At 46.0% G+C, this 26,495-nt stretch overlaps 1 protein-coding gene across 3 annotated transcripts in view; it reads right to left on the reverse strand.

Moving 5' to 3' along the window:
• SYTL3 (synaptotagmin like 3) overlaps positions 1-26,495 on the reverse strand; it is an 84,650-nt gene that overhangs the window by 1,838 nt on the left and 56,317 nt on the right. Inside the window, exons 10-15 of one of the 3 annotated variants that reach the window (XM_072766899.1) lie at positions 20,590-20,721; positions 12,214-12,392; positions 7,284-7,386; positions 3,326-3,496; positions 1,841-1,946; positions 718-820 (exon numbers count right to left, since the gene is read on the reverse strand). In XM_072766899.1, the coding sequence (XP_072623000.1) occupies positions 718-820; positions 1,841-1,946; positions 3,326-3,496; positions 7,284-7,386; positions 12,214-12,392; positions 20,590-20,721 (794 nt within the window). Of the gene's footprint in view, positions 1-717; positions 821-1,840; positions 1,947-3,325; positions 3,497-7,283; positions 7,387-12,213; positions 12,393-20,589; positions 20,725-26,495 lie in introns of all 3 variants that reach the window. The other 2 variants (XM_072766908.1, XM_026018742.2) reach the window with 2 other exon arrangements.

Raw genomic sequence — 26,495 nt, forward strand, 5'->3', positions numbered from 1 at the left:
GCCCCAGATGTTAAGGGTCATTTGGGATTCTAGATCATGGTGGTCTGGACAATGTTCTTGTCTTAATCCCCCTCCTTGGGATGCCGACCACCAGGCAACGCATAGCTTACGCCTGCTACCCGGGGACCAGGACTCTGAACACACATCTCTCATTTTAACTCTGTTCTCAGGAAATAAGTTCAGAAGGGCCACAGGACTTGCCCAAGGCCCTCTGATAAGTGGCGGCATGAGGACAGGAACTCAGAGCTTGGCATAGTAAGCCATCATTTCCCATTATGTCACTGACGGAGGACACGGTAATTCTGTGTAATAATTAATGATACTTGCTTTACGTCTGGAGATGAACACACATGTAGCCAATAAGAATGGAATAAGTAGAGTCCGTCTTCCTGTTAATCCAGGAGGAGATGCTAAGGCAAGGGCATATGTACCAACCACGCTGCTCTGAGCTCTGAGTCAGAAAATGCTGATGTAATAACAAGGACCGATAAGATCTGGGTTTCGGGTTAAAATGCAATGTTCCAAATCTAGCCTTGGCAGGTCCAACTCCCATGAATTCTTGAAAATTGGAGTCTTTAACCCATTATGTGGGATTTTCACAGGAAAGCTAAAATACAAGTTTGAAATGGCTTATGCTCGCTATACTTTATATAGAAAGTGGAATGCTGCATATATATACAGTTTATCAGTAAATAGTTGATTGAATAGAATACTTACCCCTTAACAAAGGAGTTGAGGGTACCATCTGACCGCACAGGCAAATTCTTGGCTCCTAACACGACCAAACAAAGCTGACCGTTGGGGGATGGCCAATCTGTCCCTGGAAGGAAGGCTGGCATTTGCTGTGAGCTCTACATCTGCACATGGCATGCATGCAATGCCACCACCCTAAAAGTGAGAGCTCAGAGAGAGTGTGGTACAGCTCTGAGCTGTAGGACAGAGGAAGAGGAACGTATCCGCTGTGGGGAGGCTCTGCTGGCCCTGCTCACGTGCTGTCCCACAACAAGGCCAGTGTGGTGACAGAATGGAGGGGTCACTAGAATCCTGGGAAGCTGCAGAGATAATAAGGGATCCAAGGAGAGGAAGGATAGAGGTTCTAGTCTAGTGCAGGGATGGTTTTTGGCAAAGTAGGGGCCCCAAGACCTCTGTATTAGGGGGTGGCAGTGACCACAGAGGCTGCTGGCCCGCTGGTGGCCCTGTGAGCTCTGGCAGCAAACTTTTCCTTTTCCAAGCAAACAAGAGATCACTAAACACATCATGGAATTGTGTGTGCTTTCTTCACCTTCATCTCCTCCATACACTCCACTGTATTTAACCTTATGAAATGTTCCATAGAGTCGCTGAGAGCCTGTCCTTGATCCCTTCTCTTGCTGGGCAACAGCTCATGTAACCTGGGATCAAAGATGCACTCACTCAGAGCCCTGCAGGCCCCAGGGCTATGAGGTGCACTCTTGAGCCACACTCCCAACTAACACTGGTGGCCATGGGAGCACCCTCTTCCAGAGGGGTGGCAGCGGAAGGGTTTGCTCCAGAGAGGCAGTCCAAGCTGCGCCCCCCTCCCCCCACCCACCCAGGAGGAAAGCCCCAGAACTGGTGTCCTAAGAGCCCTGCAAAGTGGGCACCAAAGGCCTGGCCTGCTTGGGTCCCTCATATCCCTTAAAGACCATCTGTTCTACGAACCCACTGTCCAGGCTGAGTGTCAACAGATCTTGGAAAGTTGCTGGAGTGTTGCAGCATTAGTGGGTTGCAGAAAGGGAATGCTCAGCCCACCTGCTGCTCCAGGCTTTGGAGACAGTGACATAATAACAGATGCACATTCTCAGGACTGGAGGCCACCTACCTTCTAGGGCCTCCTGGAACTTTCTGGGCCCTGCAGGGAAGACCAGTTTGGCCCGGACTGATAGTTCTCCATTATTCGGAAGAATGCCGTCATCAACTTTCTCTGCCTGGGGGCAAGAGACAGAACTCAAGAGGCAAGATTCCTCAGCCTTCAGTACCTTCTGGGCTCCTCTGATTGCCCCATTCCCCAACCCAACCCACCCATTCACCCTTGCAAAGCCTCTGCAGGCTGGGGAGTAGCCTGGGGTGGAGTGGACATGCCCATGGCAGGACTGGCCTGTCTTCCATTTGTGGTGACTCCATTCCCACCCCAGCCGCCCACTCGGCTGCTTGGGCCAGTGGGGGGGCTCAAAGGCCCTGGCACATTCCCATTGGATGGTCCTAAGAAAACCTGCACACAGCCCAAGTCTGAAGAAAGTAAAATAAAATTGAGCCCCTCCAGGTCAGTGGACTCAGCAAGAAGTCCCAGAAGAGGGTGCGGCTGGCCCCTGTCTACACCATCGTGTCTCTTGGTCTCCCTGCTGCCTCCCAGGAAGGAGGCTGGCACTCAGAGGAGATAAAGCTGCCTCTACCCTCAGCTTCTGGAAAACCTGTGCTAACCCCCTGGGTCCCTCCTGTCACCAAAAGGGCAGGCCTGTAAGCAGGAGGCTCCCATCCGGGGGTTGGTGGGAGGGAGGGGTGGTCACTGTCTACTAGCTGGTGTTAGGAAGACATCTTATAGCCTGGCACCTCTGCTCCTCTTCCTCTTGCCACCAGCCTCGGCGGCAGCTAGTCTTGAGCTAAGCAGGGGGTCCTACAGGGAGAAGATGGGCAGGGCACCCAAGTACAGGATCCTGGGGGAAAGTACATCTGTCAGGGAAAATCATGAAGAAGGAAAATCAGAAAAGCCCTCATGGAGGAGGTGGGGTCTCCGCTAAGTCTTGGGGGGGACCTTGGATAGAAGAAAGTGTTCGCCGACATCCCAAGGGACGAGTGAGGACAGACTAGGCTCTGAGAAGGGGGAGCATAGGGTGCGGGGTATGGATGCGGAGGCCGTGCAGAGGAACCTAGAGGGAAGGTGGCAGGAGAGGGGGGCCAGGAGGGCTTCCAGGAGGAGACAGTAGAGGGAGATCAGAGACATTTGTCATTTCTAGCGGATGACGGAGCCCACGCTTCCTCCTCCCCCACTACCGCACACATCTTCTCTCCCAATCTTGGATCTTGGCACAGAAAGCACAAAGCACTTTGCCCCAAGAAATGCGAACTTTGCCCCCAGGCTCTCCCCTCCCCTGAGCCTGTGAGCAGGCCCTCAATCAGCCGCTCTCGCCCTGGCCTCCCAGCGCCCTGCCCCTCCCCTAGCACCTGGCCCAGCCTGCCCACTGGGGAGTCCCAGCCAGGCAAGCACGCTGTGTCCCGGGGCCAAGGCTCCCCTGGTAGGTTGTCTTGGCTCCAATCCCTTTGAAAAGTGAGTTTTGTTTTCACGGTGGGGGTGGGGTAGCGCAGTCACCTTGGCCCTCAGCGGATACCAGCAGAAACACTGTGTCGTGCTATCTTCAAAGTCCCATGTGGCCAGAGGGATGGTCACCTCTCCAAGAAACACCCTCCGGGTGAGAGTGCCCAGGTGCCATACAGAGACCTGCAGCCACCGTGTCGCCAGCTGGGCAGGCTCCACCTGGTACTGCAAAGGCAGAGCAGCGCCGGTGAGTCTGGGTCCCTGGCCCACGGCACCCTGCACCCACAGCCCCCTGAACCCACAGCCTCTGGGAACCCACAGCCCCCTCCCTGCCGGGCCCACTCGAGCCTTCCTGCTGCAGGCTGGTGACAGCTTCTTGGTGTGGTCAGGGCGAGCTGAGCCAATTGGAGGGGTGGGTGGGTGGTCCCTGCTTTCTCCAACTCAGAACAACCTCTCCACCAGCCTGGCTAGGGGGAAAGGCTGGGCAGGGGCAAAGTCCCCTCCCACAGTCAAGATCTGTCCCCAAGGCAAGGATGAAAGTCCTCAACCAGCTGAGGCCAAGATCTGTCCCTGCTCAGGATCTGAACTTGTCTGGCCAGGGTTGTTCAAAAATACTGAAAGCTAGGATTTTTTTGTTTTGTTTAATGTAAAACATGAGTTATTAGTGTGGGCATTTATTTGCCTAGAAGGACAAGGCCCTTGGAGGGCATGCGGGGCCTGGGCCTACGCTCAGGGTCACAGGGAGCTGTTTATTCACCATCCCCGTAGGACCCCCCCACCCCCAGGAGCCTCAGCATAGCCAGAGAACAAGAAAGCTGGTCCCCATCTCCCTCCAGCTGAGGAGGACTAGAGGCCAAAGGCCCCAAGTGAGAGTGCCCCCCACCCCAAAGGCCAGCGTCTCAGCCAGGCTTCCCAAGAGCCTGTTCCAAGTTGTTCCTTGGATTTTCTCAACAATGAACAAAAGTTACACTTTACTGAGTCCTTGTTTTGTACCAGGCTTTTAGTTACATTGCTCCTTAGCTTCCAGAAGCATCCCCAGAGGGCAGTGCAAGCAATCACCAGTTTGCAGGGGAAACACCAGGCTCAGAGCTTGTAGCTCTCCTGGGGCACTGCGTCCTGGCTCCTCCAGGTACCTGCCTGTCACACTGCAGGCCGAGACCTTCGCACCCACTCAGAGCGGCTGCATTGGTTTGCGTGAGCCTCACTGAGCACTGTTAGGTTAGTGCCCTTCCAGCTGATGAACGAGGGGGAAGAGACAGGTGTGTGGAGAAGCTGTAACCTGTCTCCCTTGGTCTCCTAAACAGCCCTGTCTGCCCTGCTACATCCCCCCCACCCAGGCCAGCAAACCCTGGGTGGCCAGGCTGCCTTCCCCACCTGCCCCTCCTTTTCTTCCCTCTGGGATTATCTGTACCCATTGTGCTCAGAAACCACATCCCTTTATCGCCTTGGGCTGATTTTTAGTGGGTTTCCCTGAAGTCCATTGCCCATTTCTTTTTTTTTTTTTCAGTCTTTTTAAAAATTATTTATTTATTTATTCATAAGAGACACAGAGAGAGAGGCAGAGACATAGGCAGAGGGAGAAGCAGGCTCCCTGCAGAGGGCCCGATGCAGGACTCGATCCCAAGACCCAGGGATCACTTCCTGAGCCAAAGGCAGATGCTCAACCACTGAGCCACCCAGGTATCCCTAATCTTTTTCTTAAAAAGATTTTTTTTAAGTAATCTCTATACCCAACATGGAGCTCAAACTCACAACCCTGAGATCAAATTTCTGCGCTCTACCCTCTGAGCTACCCAGGCATCCGTGGCCTTTTCTGACTCTGCCCTGCATTCCTTAGTCTGTCTTTAAACTCAAAACTCACCCGGTTGTTCCCTCCACCCTGTTGCCCAGGCTGACAGCTCCTGGCACTGCACCTGCTCCCTTGGAGAACGAGCTGTCCCTGGGAGGGCAGCTGCCCGGCCCCCATGCCCGCCCTCCTGGGGCAGCTGCGTGATCTCCATCCACCCCATGTACGAGGCAGCCCTGCTTCTCAGGGGTCCTCACACACAAGTGGCCCTCCTCTGACAAACAGGGGCTATTCCTTTTGATTGAGTGAACTGCCTTTTAAGCAGACCTTTCCCCCATCACCCTGTTATGCCCACAAGGCAGTCCCTGCAGGAGGTGGGCTCACTACCCAGCCCCAGGAACACAGACAACAGCTATATGGAAGCACCCAAAGTCTCCAGGTCAAGTGTTGGGTTTCCTCCTCCCGAGGCCTCCTAAGGGGCCTTCGAGGGGGGTGCCAGCACCCCTTGGAGTGCAGGAAGGCTTCCCACGGAGTGCTCTGCTTAGAAAATCTTGAGGATTGGTTTCTAGACTTTAGAATAAATGAGAGACATGGATTCTCTTCAATGTACCTGGAGAGTTTCCCAGGACAACCTAAAAATCCACAAGATATTGGGTAAAATCAATGAATTAAAAGTTTAGGAGATTTCCTTGAGATTCTGCATGTATTTTAAATAAAGTGGTTAAAACTTTAAAAATCAAACCAAATAATATCTAAAACAAACTCAATCCTCTCCTTCATCTCATTTCATAAAATGTGAACTATTTGTTTACCTGTTTAGTACACAACACCTTCATTCAACTTACAACGGGTGATTTTAGATATAACTTAAAATGTGAGAGGGGACACATAGCTTTTTAAAGCTCTTTCAGCAGGTATGTGAGCAAAACCACACCAAGACCAGGGTCTACTGACTTGCTACCAGAGGGGTTCTCTGACAGCGATGCCCTGGGCCCCACCCACACCTGCTGAATCATAGTATATTTTTTTTTGAAAAAATCCTTTGAGGGAAGTCCTATGACCATAAATCTGGTGAAGGACCGCTAGTCCGCCGTGAGTTAGACCTGTAATTCTGATTATACCATAAGCCTCAGTTTCCTCGTTGGTAAGCAAAGATTCTAATACCTAGCTCAGGGGTATTTAAAGCACTTGGCCACAGCAGAGACACAGAAAACAATGGCTTTTATTATTAACCAATGGGACTCCTGCCAGATGGCCAGACAGTCCCTGGTTGGGAGTTCAGAAATACCCCTACTTGCCAAGGAAGGCAAACCAAGCCCTCTCCTTGTGCAGACTTGATACATGGAATCCCTGGACTAACCAGCCTTGACTGGGTACGTCCCTGTGCGTCTGGACTGTTCTTCCAGCATGCAGCCTCCTACATCTCTGCCAGACATTGTCTCCAACTGTCCACCCTAAATTGCCATAGTCGCTCCCTATCTCTGCCCCATATCACAAATCATATTTCTTAGCACCAAATAAAGTGAAAAAAACCAAACAATTCCCCTACAAAATGTTTTTCATAAGATGACTACTTTTCTTTCAGGGGTGCCGGGGTGGCTCAGTCAGTTAGGCATCTGCCTTTAGCTCAGGTTGTGATCCCAGGGTCCTGTGATCCCAAGCCCAGCATGGGGGTCCCCTGCTCAGCAGGGAGCTTGCTTCTCCCTCTGCCTCTGCCCCTCCCCCTGTTCATGCACACGCTCATGCCCTCTCATCTCAAACAAATAAAATCTTTACAAAATAAAGAGGACTACTTTTCTCATAAAATAAGAAGAAACCTAGGTGTGCCAGATGATTACAATAAAGCAGCTCTTTCATGAAAGTAGTAGCTCAGTAGTTCAGGGTGGTCTGCTTGAGAGTACCTCTCTGAGGGTCGTAAAAATTCAACAGGACAAACCAATTTTAGAGACTGAGAGGCAGCCAGGTCCTTTTTCACCATTTTCTCAGAAATCATTAATCAAAAGCCATTCTCAGGTCTGGCAGACTCTGCACTTTTCCTGTACAAAGGCTGACATTTATTTTCCACCAACTTGCCACTGATTGACAGAGCCCTACAGAAACGTATAAGTGTCTGTACTTATATTTAACTGACTCAAGACTTTGGAAGAACATTGTGCTGAACTCTGGCCCCGTGTGCCCAGCCTGGGATGGGGAGACTTAGCACATGGGTATTTGTCCAGCAAGTACCTTCAAGGTCTCCTGAAAGGTTGGGTCCACTGTGTTCTTTTGGATTCCAGTCTTGCGTTTTCCCTGGGAGGATCTGTCAGGCAGCAGATAGGTCTTTACGTACCTAGTGGCCAAACACAGACGGAACAAAGTGATAGCTCAGGAAGGGGTGAGGGGAAGGAGACAGGGGCTCAGGAGGAGAATCATACATCAGCATTTTCTTTACCCTGCTTCCCACTAGATTTGGGGTTGACAGAAAGGGCTTGGTGGCCTCCCCGACAGGGAACAATGACAGCTCCTGGTTTACATGGTCTTTGGCTATAATCCTCTGGAATGTTGCTGGGGGTGTGAAGCTCCCTTGCTTTCTTCATGCCCTATGCCTAGCACCCACATCGCTCATGACCTGCCATTTGGTGAACCAGAGGCTGCGCTGTTGAGATTCTACAGGTGGCAGATTCTCTAATCTGCCTGGATGCGGAGGTCCTGGGCCAGCTTGTCTTCCCTACACCTATCACCTCCTCCAACCCACCAAAAAAAAAGTGGAACTAGAAAGTATATGCCTCACCTTTTACTGTTCCCTTGTGGGGACTATCTACCTGCATTCTGCTTATCCCCTGAAATCCTGTTCTAGACTAAGCCCTCCAGTGAGGTCCTGACACTGCCCTTTCTGGCACCTCTAGCAGTTTAAAAAAAAAAAATCTTTATTTATTTATTCATGAGAGACACACAGAGAGAGAGGCAGAGACACAAGCAGAGGGAGAAGCAGGCTCCATGCAGGGAGCCCGACGTGGGACTCAATCCTGGGACTCCAGGATCACACCCTGAGCCGAAGGCAGAGGCTCAACTGCTGAGCCACCCAAGCATCCCTCCTCTGGCAGCTTTAGTGATGGCAGTGATTACTGATTCTGGTAACCCTTGTATCCTGTGTTTTTATCCATTCTGACAATGTCTGCCTCTTAACTAGAGAGTCTAGATCATTTACATTGGAAGTAATTATTGATAAGGAAGGATTTGCTTCTGTCATTTGTTATTTGTTTCTGTACACCTTCTAGGTTTGGTGTCTCTCATTTACTTCAGTACTGTATTCATTCTTCTGTATTTATTCACTTTTGAAAGATTTATTTATTTATTTGAGAGAGACACTGACCTTGAGCGTTCTCATGAATAGGGAGAAGGAGCAGAAGGAGAGGGAGAGAATTTCAAGCAGACTCCCCACTGAGCACAGAGCCCTAGGCAGGGCTTGATCCCACACCCTGAGATCATGACCTGAGCTAAAATCAAGAGTCAGCTGTTAAACCAACTGAGTCACCCAGGTGTCCCATTCTTTTGTATTTAGCTGAATTTTGTGATGAAATGTTAAATTTTGATTCTCATTTCTTTTTGTATATATTCTGCTGTTTTCTTTGTGCTTACCAAGGGGATTAAATTTCATATCCTCGAGGTATAGCACTCTAATTTGAATTTATATCATCTTAACTTCAACAGCAAACAAAACTTCTGCTCCTTCATAGTGCCAGCCTCACCTCTTTGCAATGCCAAGTTTGCAGAATTACACCTTTCTACACTGGTGTGACCAAAATCACAAACTAGTCATTCTTTTATTTTTTTTTATTTTTTTTTAAATTTTTATTTATTTATGATAGTCATCAGAGAGAGAGAGAGGCAGAGACATAGGCAGAGGGAGAAGCAGGCTCCATGCACCGGGAGCCCGGCGTGGGATTCGATCCCGGGTCTCCAGGATCGCGCCCTGGGCCAAAGGCAGGCGCCAAACCGCTGCGCCACCCAGGGATCCCCTAGTCATTCTTTTAAATGCAATAGTCTTTTAAAATTAGGTCAAAAACAGAGTGTGGTGGGAAGCCTGGGTGGCTCAGTGGTTTGGTGCTGCATTCAGCCCAGGGCCTGATCCTGGAGACCCGGGATCAAGTCCCATGTCTGGCTCCCTGCATGGAGCCTGCTTCTCCCTCTGCCTGTGTCTCTGCCTCTTTCACCCTCTCTGTGTGTCTGTCATGAATAAATAAATAAAATCTTAAAAAATAAACAGAGTGTGGTGTTACAAACCAAAGTAACAGCAATAATAAGAGACAAATAGTTTTAAAAAAATATATTAGTCTCTTAAATCACATGGAAAACAAAGGTGGAAGTACATAGCACTGTTAAATAATACTAGCTTCACCTATACTAACTTCACCCTGAGGGCTCCCTCAAGCATCTATTTCTCACACAACAAAGTCCTTCACCTTTTGATTATCTGAGAATGTCTTAGTTTCTCCCTTGCTTTTGAAGCATAGTTTTGCTGGATATAGGATTCTTGGTTGACATGGGTTTTTTTTTTCCCCTTTAGCACTTTAAATATATCTACTGACTGCCCTCTGGCTGCAAAGTATCTGATGAGAAATCTGCTGCAAGTCCTCCTGAGGGCTTGGATGGGAAGGGATCCCAACAACCGGAGATGCCACAATGGCCACCTGCCTCTGGGTCTGCATATCTGGGATTAGAAGCAGCAGTCTGCTGTCAGAGCACACATCTCTGATATTTGGAGGACAAAAGCCTCTTTTTGCCCATGCTGACTCCTGTAAGCTGTGTGTAAGCTGCTCTGGGAACACTGGCACGGTTACCTGCCATGTGGCTGGGAGGGGGGAGATGGAGAGCTGCTATTATGCTAAGAGCTGAAATTAACCCAATGTGCTATCCAAGCCTTCCACTGGAAGTTACAAGCCTTCAATAGACTGCAGTTCCAAAACAGTGCCATCAGACACCTTCTACCAGTGCAGTTGATGTCTTACAAGGGGAGACAGCTTCCTGGCACTTCCCACCTGCCACCTTCCCAGAATCCTCTCTGGGCTGTTTTTCCTTTAAAAAGTATTGAGTTTTGTTCTAGGAGGCATTTTACTGACAGGAAACTCAATCTGACCCTGTCAAGGCTTGGTGTTGCTTAGGTAGGGTGAGTTGAAGTAGCCCCCACTCTGGGGTCAAGCAGCCGTACCACTGCAGCCCACTGAATGCCTGGCTGTCCAGCAGTCCCCACTCTGGCTGGTTAGAGCTCCCATCTCCCTCAGCACTGTGCCACACCCAGTGGCTCACCACCCCCAGTAACCAGGCTGTGATAGACTTCATGACATCTTGTCCTGCATATGAGCCCTGAGTATTTGGCCAAAGCTCCAGGAGGGTCCCCATGTGGATTTACAGGCCTATTTCGTGACTCATCTGCTTGCTATTTTTTGAATGTTTATCATGTTCTAGACACTGTTCTGAAGGCTCACCATGGGCAAATTCAAGGAAACACCACAGCAATCCTTTGAAGTAGGTTCTATTATCATCCCCGTGTTACTGTGAGGTATTAGGAGATCAAATGGCCTGCCTAACAAAGTCAAACCACATAAATGGTGGACCAGGGTTCAATGTCCATACTCTCAACTTCCTCACTATAGTCCTTTTGAGAATTACAAGAGGGGCACCTGGGTGGCTCACTGGTTGAGTATCTGCCTTGGGCTCAGGGCCTGACCCAGGGGTCCTGGGATCGAGTAACACATCAGGCTCCCCACAGAGAGCCTGTTTCTCCCTCTGCCTACTTCTCTGCCTCTTTCCATTTGTCTTACTGAATGAATAAATAATTTTTTTTAAAGAGAATTATAAGAAAGGCTCAGCATGTGTGAACAGTGACAGTCAGAATAAATGTCTCTGATATGACTGGTCAGGAGTCTGAAGAATGGACAGAATTATGGTTGCTACTTGTGGGAGTCGTGTAGGGAAAGTAGTCACAACACAAAAATGAGGAAAGCCTCTCTTTGGAGAAAGGGGATAGCTTTGGAATAATGACTATTCCCACTTTTCTGGAGCAAAAGCATAAGTTGGGGGAATAAAAGAAGTTAAGAAACTTCTAGGACTAGAAGGACCCTGTTATAGAGAACCATAGTGCTACAGCAATACATGTCATCCATACTGCATTGAGGAGCTACTGAAGGTTTCAGAGCAGAGGAGAGTTTGGTGAGACCAACAATCCATTTCCTTTCCCAAGCTAGTAATTAAAAACAGTGCGCTCAAAGTTTTCTGTGTAGGAAAAAAGAAAGGCAAAGACGTGATCCTCACTTGAAACCATACACACAAAACCAATTCCAGTTCTAATGTGAAAGGATCTAAGCATGAAAAAAACTCTAATAGACAAAAATAAAGAATGATGTCTTTATAACCTTCAGGTAGGATTTTTCTATAGACTCAAAATACAGACATTTTAAAGGAAAAGACGGATAAATTTGACATCAGATTCTCAAGAAAAGCCATCATAAACAATGTTAGAAAACAAGTAAAAACTAGAATATATATACATATATAATACATATAATCAATGAAGAGTCATATTCAAAATGGGTTTCTAAAAAAAACCACATTCTTGTAAATAAACACAAAAACAACAAACAACCCAATAGAAAAATGCCAAAAGAAATAAATGGGAAGTTCACAGAAGGAGAACCCTACGTGTCTAATGCATCTATAAGATGTTGCTCATCTCTGTTAGTAATCAGGGAAATGTAAGCTAAAATGAGGAGGTATCAGTTCATATCAATTGGAAAAAATTTTTAATCTGTTCAGGATTATGTGAGATAGATTTTTGGTTTGATTTTTCCTCTATGAGAAGTCAAGTTTCCCAACACCATTCACTGAAGTTCATCTTTTTCTGCACTGATTTCTAATAGTCCCTTGATCCTAGAAGTGCCCAAGTAGGCTATGGTCTGCATCTGGATTCCTGATTCTGCTCGACTGACCTCCTTATCTATCCTTGCATCAATAACCCATTGTTTGAATTACGACAGCTTCAAAATAATTCTCAATAGGTCTTTTTAGTTCTGCTCTTTTAAACAATTGTCTTGGTTATTTTGGGACTCTAACTTTCCGTATAAACTTTAGACCCAGTATGCTTATCATCTAATGTCAAAACTTAGAAAAAGAAACTTACGGATTGCACTTTTTCTTCTTTTCCTCTCCATAGGCAAGATTCTTACAGGCCTTGATGCATATTTCTAACGAACAGGTTTTGAAGCAATAGCGAATGGCAAACTCTATTTCTCCGCTGACATTAGCATTGTCAAAATTGCCCATCTCTGTACAAGTGCTGTTAATGCTAATTAGACTTGCCTGAAATCAAGAATGAGAGATATAATAAATTACTTCACAGTTAATTTATTTGTTGCAGTTCTGGTTTCAAGATATCAAATTAATCAAAATTCACACAAACCATACATCCTGACTCATAGTAAGTTAATAATACACCAGTTTGTACTTTGCCAAAATAAGTTGCCACATATTCTGTCCTAAGGAGATGGGAATTCTTCAGAAAGTCTGGTCTTGCCCAGATACGGTGTTTGCCTAGCAATAAAGGTTACACAATCTCATTCTTTAACATAAATCAGTTGGGATGAAGTGGATTATCTCCTGTGCAATTCTGCAAAGATAAGTCTCAGGAGGGCAGATAATACCCGTGGCAGGAACAGCCATGTGGAAAGCAGCAGAGCAGGGGTGCTAAGTACCATGATTGGGAATCAGATATAGCTGGATTCCATTTTTTGTTCTGCTACTCCTTCGCTGTGTCAAGGTCTAAATGGAAAAATGAATACCAGCCTCATAGGGTTATGGTAAGAAGTAAATCAATAAAATGTGTAAATTATGTAGTCAAAGACAACAATAAATTCTGTTTAAATTTTCATGGGTGCTTAAACGAAAAATAAAACTGCCACCATAAGTTAGGATGCTGTGAGCTTCGGTGATGTAGATAAGTAGCATGGAATGCCCGTGCCTAAAACACAACCAAACCCCTATAGCACTATTAAATTTGCTTAAATATTTGTCCCATTCCCATGCAAAAATCTCAGGGCTGATTCTATAAAAATAGGGAAGCCAGAATGATTTCCACTTCTAATTTCCAGTGAGTTCCTCCACGCTGCAAAACATTGTGGGAAGAAACTAAGAAGAAAGTCTCAGGCTTTCTCTCTCACTAGAGAGAGAGCCAAACCAAACCAAACCAAACCAACAACTTATCAGAGGACCCGAACCTGAATTAACTAACACCAAGAACATAACCAATTCCACCGCATCCAGTCACGGGCTCTGATAAATGTCATCTGCCAACACCCATGCAACTGTTAGAATGGAAAACAATCTTTACTTTACATTTTCCACTCAAGAAGGCAAGGGGTGGTAAGACAGCAGGAATCCCTGACATGCAGTGAAGCGGGGATGGCAAGGGATGCTTGCAAAAGTTATGTGTACTTTTCGCAAGCATAACAGGGGTGATGAATGCAGGGGTGAAACAAACAGTTCCAATCATTAACATGGCATTTGTCCCAGGACACCCCCCGCCCTTTGGGCCATGTCAGACTAAGTTGTATTACAGCAACGTTTCTGCCTAGAACGAACAGAAAACTGAATTAAATCACAGGCAGTTTCAAGGTGTTATAGAGCTACCAAGACAGGCAGGACACAGGGCCCAAGTGAGAGAAGTGCCATGAGCCTGATGCTCTGAGTTGCGTCTCCCTCTGAGGCATCTGTCCCTGTGCAAGCAGACAGGCCTGGAGGATGGAGAAGTCAAGCCATGGGACTCAGAAGCCAAGGGCTGGGACTCAAAAACCAGTGTCCCAGGGTCCTGAAGGCATGCTGAGCTTCAGGAGCTAAGTTCACAGAGAAAGTAGAAACGTACCAGTGGGAGACACACTAGGTGCTTCTTTTCCATTCAAGGGATTTGCTGATTTGGAAGCTCTCACTGAGCAGCTGAAAAATGCTTTCAAGGTTCATCTTCCTGGGAAAGCCCACTACAGAGGAGGGGCTTAGTGACCTCCAGACTTTCACTGGGGACCCTTACCCTCACCCCCCAGCTTACTTCCCAGGAGTCAGAGTCAACTGCAAATGGGGTCCTCACAAAGATGGACACTCAGCTTAGAGTGAACTCAATCAACACCAGGTGGGAGAAGACTGTTTACCTTCACTCTAGCTGTCTGCTCAAAGCAAAAGAACATTCTCTCTGAAAGAGGGTCACTCCCACCTCCCGTGCCACTGGAAGCTGAAAGAGCACAGGGCTCTGTTGGGTCCTGCCCTCCTCTGTATCTCCAGCACCCAGCTCCGTGCCTGGCTCATGGTAGATCCCCGGTAAATATTTATGAAGGGAATAGAGAAAGCACTTGAAGTACTCTGATTTAGCAGGGCTCTGTGTAAATATCATGGCCTGATGGGGTACGCGGTCTTGGGTCTCAAGGAGCTACAGAATGAAGTAAGAAGACTCACTCGGGTGGTCGTCCTCATCTTAGACAACTTCGTAAGTCATTTAACTGTGGAATCCAGATGGAAACTGTTTTTCAATAAAACTACAGGCAAGGCAGTAGTTTAATGAACTACAATAACAATAAAATAAAATTGCTGAAAATCAAAGACAAAAAAACCATAAAGGCACAGAAAGAAAAGTTATGCTATCTTTCATGGAGGAAACAGAAAGGTTAGGAGAGGATGCGTCCCCAGCACTGGGGTATATCACCCGGGCGACTGGCTACATGCGGGCGGGAGGAAAGGTGGAGTAGGTGAGGTACAGGCACAGTGAGGTTAATTTTGGTATTAGGAGGATTAGACAATTCTGACCTGATTCCTTTTTTGGGGGGGGGGTGAAAAGGGATATTTGTTGAAAATGAGCAAGAGGAGCGGGGTAAAAGAGATGAGTAGGTTTTGAAAGAACTGGAAAAGGTGTGAAATGATTGTTCTGAGAGCAGGAAACTGAGCTGCCCAGAGAAACGCATCAGGCCTGGGACGGCTGGCCTATAGGTGACAAAACGGGGCAGATCTAATCCCCACACACTCACACTGGGGGGTGAGGTCCTCCCTACTGAGTGTACAACTGTTCTGGGGTGGAGAAGGTTGCCCCTGGTGCAGCCAGCTTGCTGCAAGAATTATAATGCATCCAGAAAGCATTAGAATTACTCATCTCTCATTTCATAAGTACATTAGCGGACGTCAAAGTAGGTTGGGCTCCACCCAAAAGTTGCACAGTAAATCAGAAGCGGAACTGGAAGGGGACCAGGGTGCCTAAGTCCTTGGGCTATCAGCTTACACTAGCATCTCTGAGTCATGCAGCTACTGTGCCCGCTGAGCCAGGGAAAGTATAGCCTCAGATAATGAAAGGACAGCAGAGCACATCCTTTGGTCAACCGCATTCCTGAGATCATTTATGTCTCTACCACTGTTGCCTTGGGAGGGTTTTCTAGTCCTATTTTCCTTGTAGCCAGAACAGGATCTTGGAACAAGTTGAAACATTGAGCAGCAGCCCATGGAGTCAACCAAAAGGTCCTGGTCCAGAAGAGCAATTAAGAACTCAGCCTGACTTTGGTTTGAACCATTGGTGTTGGTGGGGTTTGAAAGAGAAAAAAATCTGAGCAAAAGCGAAGGAGATCGACCTTCGCAAAAGTGAAGGCAGGCAGAGAGCATTCAGTGACTTTCTCCGAAGGGCACAAGTTAGCTTCTGTAGCTGCAAGCAAGGCTCAATGCCCTTTTCTTTCACAAAGGCAGGAAGGAGGGGTCAACCGAAACCACAGCCACAGTTCACCCTTGAACAACATGGGTTTGAACCATGCAGATTTTCCCAGGAAGCACAGTACAGTTCTGCAGATGTGCTTCCCCTTCCTTATGATTTTCTTAACATTTTCTTTTCTCTAGCTTACTTTATTGTAAGAATACAGTACATTATACATATAACATTCAACATATGTGTTAATTGACTATATATGGTATTGGTAAGGCTTCCAGTCAACAGTAGGCTATGAGTTAAGTTTTGGGGCAGTTGAAAATTATATACAAATTTTCGACAGCACAGCAGGTCAGTGTCCCTGCCCGTCACGTTGTTCAAAGGTCAACTGCATTCTTTAAAAAGAAAAAAAAAATCCTGATCACCAGAAGCACACTGAGAGCGTGATTGTAGAGTGGTCAAGATGGTGGCAATGGAGCCAGAGGCTTTCATTCAGCTCTAGGTCCCGACACCTAGTGGTTGTGTGATCTTGAGCAATATTCTTATCCACTGTAGACTCAGTTTCCTTACCTGTAAAATGGGGTTCTACATCATAAGATTGGGATGAGGCTCAGTTTTGTGGTTTTAGTACATACATATATATCCCCTAAACAGTATATTGGTTAGCTTCACCTGGTCTTGGAACTTATATAATTAGATTTCCTAGTGTATATATATTCCTCTATAATTGACTTTCTCTTGATATTGTTTTTTAAGATTTTAATTTATTTATTCATGAGGGACACACAGAGAGAGGCAGAGGCATAGGCAGAGAGAGAAGCAGGCTCCCTCCAGGGAGCCTGATGTGGGACTTGATCCCAGGACCCTGGGATCATGACCTGAGCCAAAGGGAGATGCTCAACCACTGAGCCACCCAGGCTCTCTGATGTTCTATTTTCTAAATTCATCCATGTCATCAGATGTGGTTTGAGTTCATTTGTTGTCACTCCCAAACACTATGCCATTGGATGAATAGGTCATATTCATCCTTTTTGTTTTTTTTTTAAATAAAAATACATTAATATGGGTAGGTAGTTAAACATAATACTCTTTAAAAAAAAAAAAATCAACGGAGCCAGGGGCACCTGTGTGACTCAGTTGGTTAAGCATCTCTCATCTGCCTTTGGCTCAGGTCATGATCTCAGGACAGAGCTCTCTTCTGTCCCTCACCTCGTTTGTGCTCCTTATCTCTTGTTCTTGCTCTCTCTCCCTCTCTCTCTCTCTCAAGTAAATAATAATAAAAAAAAATCAGTGGAGCCATACAAGTTCAGAAATATTGACAGAAAATGAAGGATTCCCACATGCACCTCTGTGTGATGGACAGAGTGAGCATTTTGAGCCAGTCCCTACTTAGGAGTAACCCAAATTCCATGGTGATATCCCACGTCTCAAATTTATATTTAAAGAAAATGTCTGGGAGGTTGGAGCTTTTACTTCTTTGATTAAAAATCTGCTCTCCCTCTAACTTATGCCAACCTCCATATCTGAGGAGTTCCAATGTCTACTTCATGTGCTCACTCCTGCATCACAACACCTTCTGGCAGGAAAAATGTAAACTGCGTGAAAACACTGATATGAATACATTCCTTTTTAGATTTTTTTAAAACAGAAGTATAAACAAAATTAAAAACCAGACAGAAACTCTGATAGGAAGTTTTCTCCTGGAGGAAGTATAAAAAATGAATGTATTTCTTCACTAAGTTCCACTCCTTCTGATGATTGGACTTTTACTTTTTATTTTTAAAGCAAATTGTTTTTTCCCTTCCCAAACATTACATTTTTATGGAAAAAAATACAGAAAATACAGATGAGACCCCAGAAAAAAAATTAAGAAAAAAAATCCCATCATTCCAGAGTCAAATTTTGGTGTATTCCTTTCACTTGTTTTGCAATGTCTATAGTATAACCATTTTGTTTTTATAAACATATGCTACTGTAATACTATCTTATAACCTTATATCTTCATTTACCAATGTGTATTTTCTACATTAATATTCTTCAACATTATTTTTAATAGCTACAAGATATTCCTCTGAATAAATGCACCATAACTTATTTAACTATTGCCCTATTTTGAACATTTTGCTTGTTTCTAATTTTTCAAAATGGAAACAGTTATAAGCAATGTTCCCTGGACATCCAGGTATGCATTTTTGGGACAACATTTATGATAATTTTTTTAAGAACATTTCCAGGGCACCTGGCTGGCTCAGTTGGTGGAGCATGTGGCTCTTGATCTCAGGGACATGGGTTCAGGCCCCACGATGGTCATGGAGCCTACTTAAAAAATAATACATTTTTTTAAAAAAGAATATTTCCTATAACTGAAATTGCATAATTGAAGGAAACAATTTTTTAAAAATATTTTATCTATTTATTCATGAGAGACAGAGAGAGGCAGAGACATGGGCAGAAGGAGAAGGAGGCTCCATGCAGAGGCTCAACCACTGAGCCACCCAGATGCCATGAACATGCATTTTAAAGGCTTTTGATAGGTATAGTGAATTGCCCTCCAGCAGACCCCCCAGCAGTTTATAAGAACGCCTGCAGCCCCACACCCTTACCAATTCTGTTCTGTATCACTTCTAAAATTTGCTAAAATTGGGACACCTGGGTGGCTCAATGGTTTATCACCTGCCTTTGGCTCAGGGCATGGTCCTGGAGTCCCAGTATCGAGTCCCACATTGGGCTCCCTGCATGGAGCCTCCTTCTCCCTCTGCCTGTGTCTCTGCCTCTCTCTCTCTCTGTGTCTCTCATGAATAAATAAATAAAATCTTTAAAAATTTTTTTAGATATAAAATTTGCTAAAATGACCTCCAAATACCACTTGCTTTCACTTTTGCACTAATTCAACTACCTGGGAGGTTGAAGCTTTTCCCCAATTTACTGTCTCTTTGTATTGCTCCTTTTGTAATAAGTAGAGATTTAGAAAGCTGCTTCCGGCTCCGACTTCCTGTTTCTAGAGGATGTCAATGTCTGTCAGAACAGGCACCATCTCTGGGCTAGAAGCAATAATCAGTGTTTGCTTTGTGGGAGTTTGGTTTCCCCAAACAAACACTGCTTCAGCTAAAGGGAACAGGTGAGGATTAATCACATAAAAAGTCAACCTCGTGAGGCTAACCTGAAGGGCACAAGTCAGAGCACCCTAGGAGGAGGAGGGAGCCTTGTTGAATTTGCAGTGTAGTTTGAAGAAATAACAGGGCAAGAGGAACACACTCACCCGCTTCTCCTCACCCCAGAATCATTTCCCAGCAGTCCTAAAGGTTGTCTAGGTGTGGGTCCGCCCCAGGCAAGTTTTGCAGAATCAGGGGGTGGCCGAACCATGGGTGTGGTCAGGGAACTCACTCCCTTGGAGAGTCACCAAATCTGTGGGACAGCACAGAAGGCCCGGGCTTTGACTCACGGGGTTCCCGGGTGTTGAGTCAGAGCTCCACGTTACTGTAAGGGCTCCACAAGCTACGTCGACCTCTGTGAACCTGTCTTCCCATTTGTGAAATGGGTAATAATCTCCACCCGGCAAGATCGTTGTGCAAATGACTGATGGGGGAGCATCTGGCTCAGTGGTTCGCACACAGTAGGCTTTCAATCAACAGCAGCTCTGGTAAGGAGTCATGTCACGGTCCCACAAGGTTTTTGTATCTTGTTTTTTTAATTCATGAGAGACACAGAGAGAGGCAGAGAGAGAGGCAGAGACATAGGCAGAGGGAGAAGCAGGCTCCCTGCAGGGAGCTTGAGGCAGGACTCAATCCCAGTACCCCTGGATCATACCCTGAGCCAAAGGCAGATGCTCAACCACTGAGCCATCCAGGTTCCCCCTGAAGCTGAGTTCTTAACCACTCTAATACACCACAAAATTAGTACATTTTGATTCTCCAAACAACCCAGTGAAATAAAAAGAACAAGCTTGATGCCCATTCCTTGATGAGGATTCTGAAGTTTAGAGAGTCTTTGTGATTGTCTAAGATTATTTAATACGTTAAAGAGCTATGGCAGTGACTTGACCCATCATCCAAGCCTCTGTCATAGCATGTATCACAGTCTTGGGCATAAAGTCAGCCTTCCTTCAATGTTTTTGAATAAACAAATGAATGACTAAAAGGCCTGCCTCTCAACAGGCCCAACCTTTGAAATATCTTGAAAAAGAAGAGCACAGTTGGAGGACCTACGCTACTTGACTTCTGACTTCCTTCAGTAATCAAGCCGGGGTGGTCTTGCCACGACACAGCAGAAAGATCAGCAGAGCAGAACAGAGAGCCCAGAAAAAGACCCACAGTCACACAGTTACTTGATTTTCAACAAAGATACCAAAGTCCATGGGGAAATGAGAGTCTTTTTTTAGGCAAATGGGTATTCGTGCCGGAAAAGGAGCCTCAACCTACACCATTCACGACATTAATGAGTTAAAGCACAGACCTACTCATAAAAAGTAAACTTTCAGAAAGCTTCTAGAAGAAAACAGGAGGAGGTCTTCATGACTTGTGTGTAGACACGACCCAGAAATAATCGTAAGAGAAATATTTGTTAAATTAGACGTCATTAAAAGTAAAAACTTCTCATCTGAAGATACCATTATTTATTATTAATTACTATCTGTGTGTATAAAAGAAAAACCATCGAAGTATAGCCAGGTTTCCCCAGCTCCCAGTGTAAGTAAAATATTACCTCTAAGTTCTATTGTCCTGTTGCAGTTCGTCTCACAAGACAACAGTCCCCATCTACCTGTTCCTGCCAACCCAATGTGGCATCATGGTGACAGCCATGCATCACGTGTTCAGGGAATTAGATGACACTCACGTGTCTCAAGCCTCCTGAGAATACAGTACTGGGCGTTGGCCGGGATGAGAGATCCTCCTGCTTCAAAACAGGGTTAGTATGGCGTTTGGGACTCTCTTGATTGAGGGGTTTTAGAATATCTGGCGCACTTGCCTTCTGGAAAAGGAAACACAGAATTAATGATGGAGTCTGCATCCCAGTGTGATTTTGTTCAAGTGTGGAAACTACACTAAGCAGAGCCTGCATCTATGACCTGATGGCACTCATATGCAAACTTCTGGGTGCTGAGTAAGAGAGCACACACTTCTGTTTGGATAAATGCATATACACACACCCGTGGGGCCCCAGCAGGCCCCAGCAAGCACTGGGATATTCATGAACAGTGGTGGGCGGATCACTTATGAAGTAATAAGTCTTAAGGAAGTCCACATTTTGACCTTAATAATGATCCCTGCATTAAATCACATGAAACATAATATTTAGCCTATAAGTTGTAGTTCTAATGCACTTATAAAAAAAGGGGGAAATTAATGCCTCTCAATTTTATCAAAATACGTTAATAGTACCTCTTCTATAATGTATACAGCTGTGCTTTCCAATGTGGCAGTCACCAGCTACATGTGGCTATTTAAGTTCCCATTAATTAAAAGCAAATACAATTAATAAATTTAGCTCCTCCATTGTACTCGACACATTTCAAGTGCTCAGTAACACATGGCTGTGGTTAGAAACTTCTCTGGCACGGTGTTAGCAGAGAGCCACAAACACAATGCACCAGGTCGGAAACCTCTTCCTGGTTGAAAATAGGAAGTTTGTGAATCCAGACTTTAGGTTTTGATGCCAGGTTGGAAGTGGAACTTGGAAATATAACATTTGCAAAATAGTTGCAATTTTCAGGAAGGAACGACTGAGAATATTAGTAAACAAGTGAAATAAGTGATTAGTTCCAGATTACTCATACTCATTATGCTCTTGATCCCCAGAACGCCAGCTCGGTTCCATCAGACATTTGTTTAGCAATGCTATCTCTGACCCACTGTTCTAAGTCCTGGGGTGGAAAGATGGGGATAAAGGAGAAGGGGAAGGAGGAGAAGACACACTGTCCAGCCTCCAGGGGCTCACCTAGATGGTCAGAAATAGATACTCCATTGCAATGGAGGCACAGGCCAAGACAACAGGAAAGGGGAGGGGGAGAGTTTATGCAGAGGGAGCGTCGGGATGATCTTCAGAGGAAGTATGACCTGAGTGGGAAGCTGGGGAGAGACTCAAAGGTGGGGCATCACGAGTGGAAGGCCCATCATGACGGTCAAATGTGCAGCATGTTCCTACACCTGCCAGCGACCCATGCAACCACAGTGACTTAAGAGGCCAGATTCCTGACATGTCAGGTTGTCCAGAGAACAGATAGCTTGGGGACACCAAAGAGCAGGCCCAGGAGAGAGGACAGAGGGCCACAAGAGTCGTAGAACCAAGGGAAAGATTTCGGGGATGAAAGATGTTCAAAGAGAAAAGAATACGAGAAAAGACTCACCTAAAATTAAATGCAGATTTTAAAAAATTGCCCATCAGATTAACAAATATTAAAATAGAAGGCATAACATTTAGTGCCAACAGAGGAGCTAAAAAGCGGGCTACTCCACTTTTAGTGGTCGGGTAAACTGAATCAAACCCAGAAGGGCAGTTTGGCAGAATGAATTATAAGCCCTAAAAAAAGTAGCTGTGAAAAATGATATGTATTGATATGGAAGAAATTAGAATATAATGTTAGACATTTTTAAAGCAAATTACAAAAAAGGATGTGTGGCACGATGCCATTTTTTAAAAAAAGATTTGAGAGTGAGAGAGTGATCAGGGGGAGGGGCAGAGGGAGAGGGAGAGGATCCCAAGCAACTCCCTGCTGAGCGTGGAGACTGACACAGGGCTCGATCTGACAACCTTGAGACCATGACCTGGGCTGAAACCAGGACTCAGCTGCTTAACCATCTGAGCCACCCAGATGCCCCATGATGCCATTTTTGTAAACGAATGTACATGTGTACTCCAAGGGATCATCCTGGGTCAATGCTGTTTGCTTTTTCTTCCCTCCTCCTCCTCTCCTTCGTCTGTTTTCTAAACTCTCATTAGTGTGTAGGCATGGATTTAGTATATATAAAAGGAATAAAGTCATTTTTGTAATTAAAGAATGGAATTCTGGTCAGCTGTGTCAAAGGGGACAAAGTCATTGATGAGATGATGTTCGAATTGGTCATCTCACTCTTCAATCAGGGGTGCCCAAGGGCACCCTGGGGAACAGTGTCACATTGGCAGGGGGAATGCACTGCACGGAAGCTAAGAGTGAACAGGAAGGAGGCCAAAGCAGGGCAAGGGCAGGGATAGCAAGAGTGGAGGATGTGTTCATGGGTTTTGGACATGATGAAGAAATGGAAGAACAGCTTGAAGGGAATCCTTCAAAAGATGCTCCTTTTACTTTTTTTAAGGTGGGAAAGATCGGGCCATATTTGCAGGTTGAGGAGAAACAAAGATGGGGAAAGCATTGAGCTGAGCAAGCAAGGTCCCAGAAGTAAGCGAGGAGGATGGGCCCAGTGCCTGGGAGGGCTCCGCCTTGGGAAGGAACGTCCATCTCTGAGGCAGAAGGAAAGGATGGCTAATGATCCGGAGAAACGAGTGGGAGGAAGTAGTCAGAGGGCTCTCCTACCACAAGGCCTCCACCCTCTGAGCGCATCAGGCAATGGCCTTGGCGGATGTGGAGAATCCCATCTGAAATAGCACACAAGGCAGCCATCAGAGCAGGATACAAAGAATAATAGAGGCTAAATATTAATATAAAGCTTTGGGACACTTAGGTGCTTAATACATCACCACTTAATTCCATATTCTGTAGCAACATACTTCTCAAGTCATTAAAAAAAAATTGATGACAGAAAGTTCTGAAAAGGAATGAAGAGAATTATCTTTATATTAGCGATCACGTGGCATGTCAAATTCATAGCCAGGGAAGACTGTGCTTCTAAATATGTTAGGATTCTGGAAAACCTTTAGTGAAGCTTAAGTGCAAATATAAATATTTTGAAATTATTAGAAAAGTCAGCAAACACTCTTCTGAAGAACATGCCTGTTTTGACTAAGGAATCAACCTGAAATATTGTGTTCAATTCCTCCCTGGTAAATTGGGAAGGACCTGGATGACTTTGTCACGTTCTGTGCCCCGTTAAAGGGCATCAAGATTCAAAGAGCAACTTATCGACCTTGTCCCAGCATGTTTCCACCCCCCGCCCCTGTAATTTTTAATGTATTTCAATAACCATCTAGTTTGGGCCGGGTTACAGAGAAAAATGATCCCCCCAAATGAGATCGCCCCAAATTCTACTCCAGACAGAATTAATAATCTTAATATTCTATCCTGAAAGATCAACACACATTAGGCTTGATTGGATCAAATTATGGACTCCTTGAAACCACACAGTCTGTGCATTTGGGATTCTTTCTTTCATCTCTTTCTCCCTTTCTTTTTTCTTCCTGATCTTAAATAAGAGAAGGGGGAACAGCCATGGCCATACTGAGACAGCATCTGAGGTATCAGAAAATCACCGGGGTTGTGCTCAGCCAACAGGACACGCTCTGAGCCAGGACAAATCCCAGCTGAAAGTCAGTCCCCCTCTCCTGGTACCACTTGGGGGGGTCAAGGGCCCTCCAGTCTGAGGATCCAGGGTTTTCACAGTTGAACCCAAGGCCTCTGCCTCCCTTCCCCTCGGCTGCTCAGCCTTGGTGTGGGCAGCAGGGAGGGAGAGAGAAGTATGTGGGGAGTGCCACGCCCCAGGGCAGGTGCTTTCTTCAGATTTCAGACCTACGTGGGAAAACTTCACATAAGGGGCGCAGAATGAAAGAGAGGTTTCTTCCCCGCCTGCATCCTGTTCCCTCTCCTCAGAGGTAGCTCCTCCCAACGCCTTCTTGTGTTTCCTTCCTGGTTAACAGGTGCATGTCCTTACGGCCAATAGAGAGCCACGCACATTAATGAGATGCACACTGAAACCCCACTGGGATGCACAGAGCTCTCAGAGGACAGGGGAGAGACGACACCTCTCAAAGAGTCCTGGCCCAGGGGCACCTGGGTGGCTCAGTGGTCGAGCATCTGCCTTCCGCTCAGGTCCTGGGATCGAGTCCCACATTGGGCTCCCTGCAAGGAGCCTGCTTCTCCCTCTGCCTGTGTCTCTGCCTCTCTCTGTGTGTCTCTCATGAATAAATCAGGTTTTTGTTTTGTTTTGTTTTGTTTTAAAAGTCCTGGCATTTTCAGAACACACTGCTCACACTTAATGGGCAAAGCAGCAGCGTGGGAAGCGATCCTGAGCTCCTTTTTCAATGACCATCCCAGAGTCACCATGTGGTCTCAAGAAAGCTATCTACTATTTCTGTGCCTCAGTGTAGCCACCTGCAAAGTGGGCATTGACGTCCCCTACTCCCGAAGGGCACTGCGTTGGGTGCTTGATGTTGGCAAAACGTTCCAAAGTGCCCCAATGGAAATGTGAGTGTGACTTTTATGAGCTCACCAGCTAGGGCATGTGTAATTGCAGTCTGACAAATGTCCTATTTAAAGATGTACTCTTTATATTTCAACCCCGTAATTATTTAGCATTTATAGAGCATGCCATGATTGCTGAGTACTTTATAAACATTTGGCTAAATTGCTCCTTTAAAACAGCCATATCCTTAAGAAAGGTGGGAAGAAAGAAGGCCTGTAAAAGGGAGGAAGCACATCCTGCCAAGAGCCTGGCAGTGAACTGGACACACATGACAGAGCGTCTACATGATGGGGGTCCTTAGTCTTGGCTCTCATAGTCTTCCTCGCCTCTACCCTGGAGCTCCCTTGTTCCATCAGACAAGCTGGCAATTGCCCAGCAGGCTGGTTCCACGTGGACATACAGTGGGGGAGGCCGAATGCTGCGGATGTCATGTTACAGGTCAGCTTCTGAATGCCAAAAGCTAAGCCCCATCACATGGCACATGACATCAGAAACAGGAAATGTGCTGTCCACAAATTTTGTGGGCACCTCTTCCTGCAGGCATCACAGGAGTGGTGTCTGGAGCAGGCTCTGGCTGACCACCCCCCTTGGTCATCTCTTTGCTCCTATGCCCTCATCTTTCATAGCAAAAGCAATGGCACAGGCCACACAGGGTTGTTTTAAGGATTTAAAAAGTCAAATATCTAAAGGGGTTTACATCAATAACAGTGCCTGGTAACCTTATGAGTGTTAGCATCAGAGGGGCTTCATCCCAATTCTTTGGGCCCTCATTTGTCCTCCTGATGTGGCATATAAAGAGGAGGCTATGAGGATTGAATTTAGAACCATACAAGCCTGGACTCTAGGGATGCCTGGGTGGCTCAGCGGCTGAGCTCCTGCCTTCGGCCCAGGGTGTGATCCCTGTATCCTGGGATCAAGTCCCACATTGGGATCCCGTGTGGAGCCTGCTTCTCCCTCTGCCTGCGTCTCTACCTCTCTCTCTCTCTGTGTCTCATGAATAAATAAATAAAATCTTAAAAAAAAAAAAAACCTGGACTCTACTCCTGGCTCTACATTTTATTAGCTGTATATATATTAGACAAGACGGTTACCCTTTCGCTAAAGCTCAGGTTCTAGATCTTTTATTTTTTAAAAGATTTATTTATTTATTCATGAGAGAGAGAGAGAGAGAGAGAGAGGCAGAGACACAGGCAGAGGGAGAGGCAGGCTCCTTGCAGGGAGCCTGACGTGGGACTCGATCCTGGATCCCGGGATCACACCTTGAGTGGAAGGCAGACACTCAACCACTGAGCCACCCAGGTGTCCCTCAGGTTCTAGATCTTTATCACAGGACTAACAATATCTATCCCAGTACTTTTGTAAGAATTAAGTGTGAATAGTATGTAACACTGCCATCATCAGGAGACACCA

Source organism: Vulpes vulpes, chromosome 1, assembly GCF_048418805.1.
Source record: "Vulpes vulpes isolate BD-2025 chromosome 1, VulVul3, whole genome shotgun sequence".
Taxonomy (NCBI): Eukaryota; Metazoa; Chordata; class Mammalia; order Carnivora; family Canidae; genus Vulpes; species Vulpes vulpes.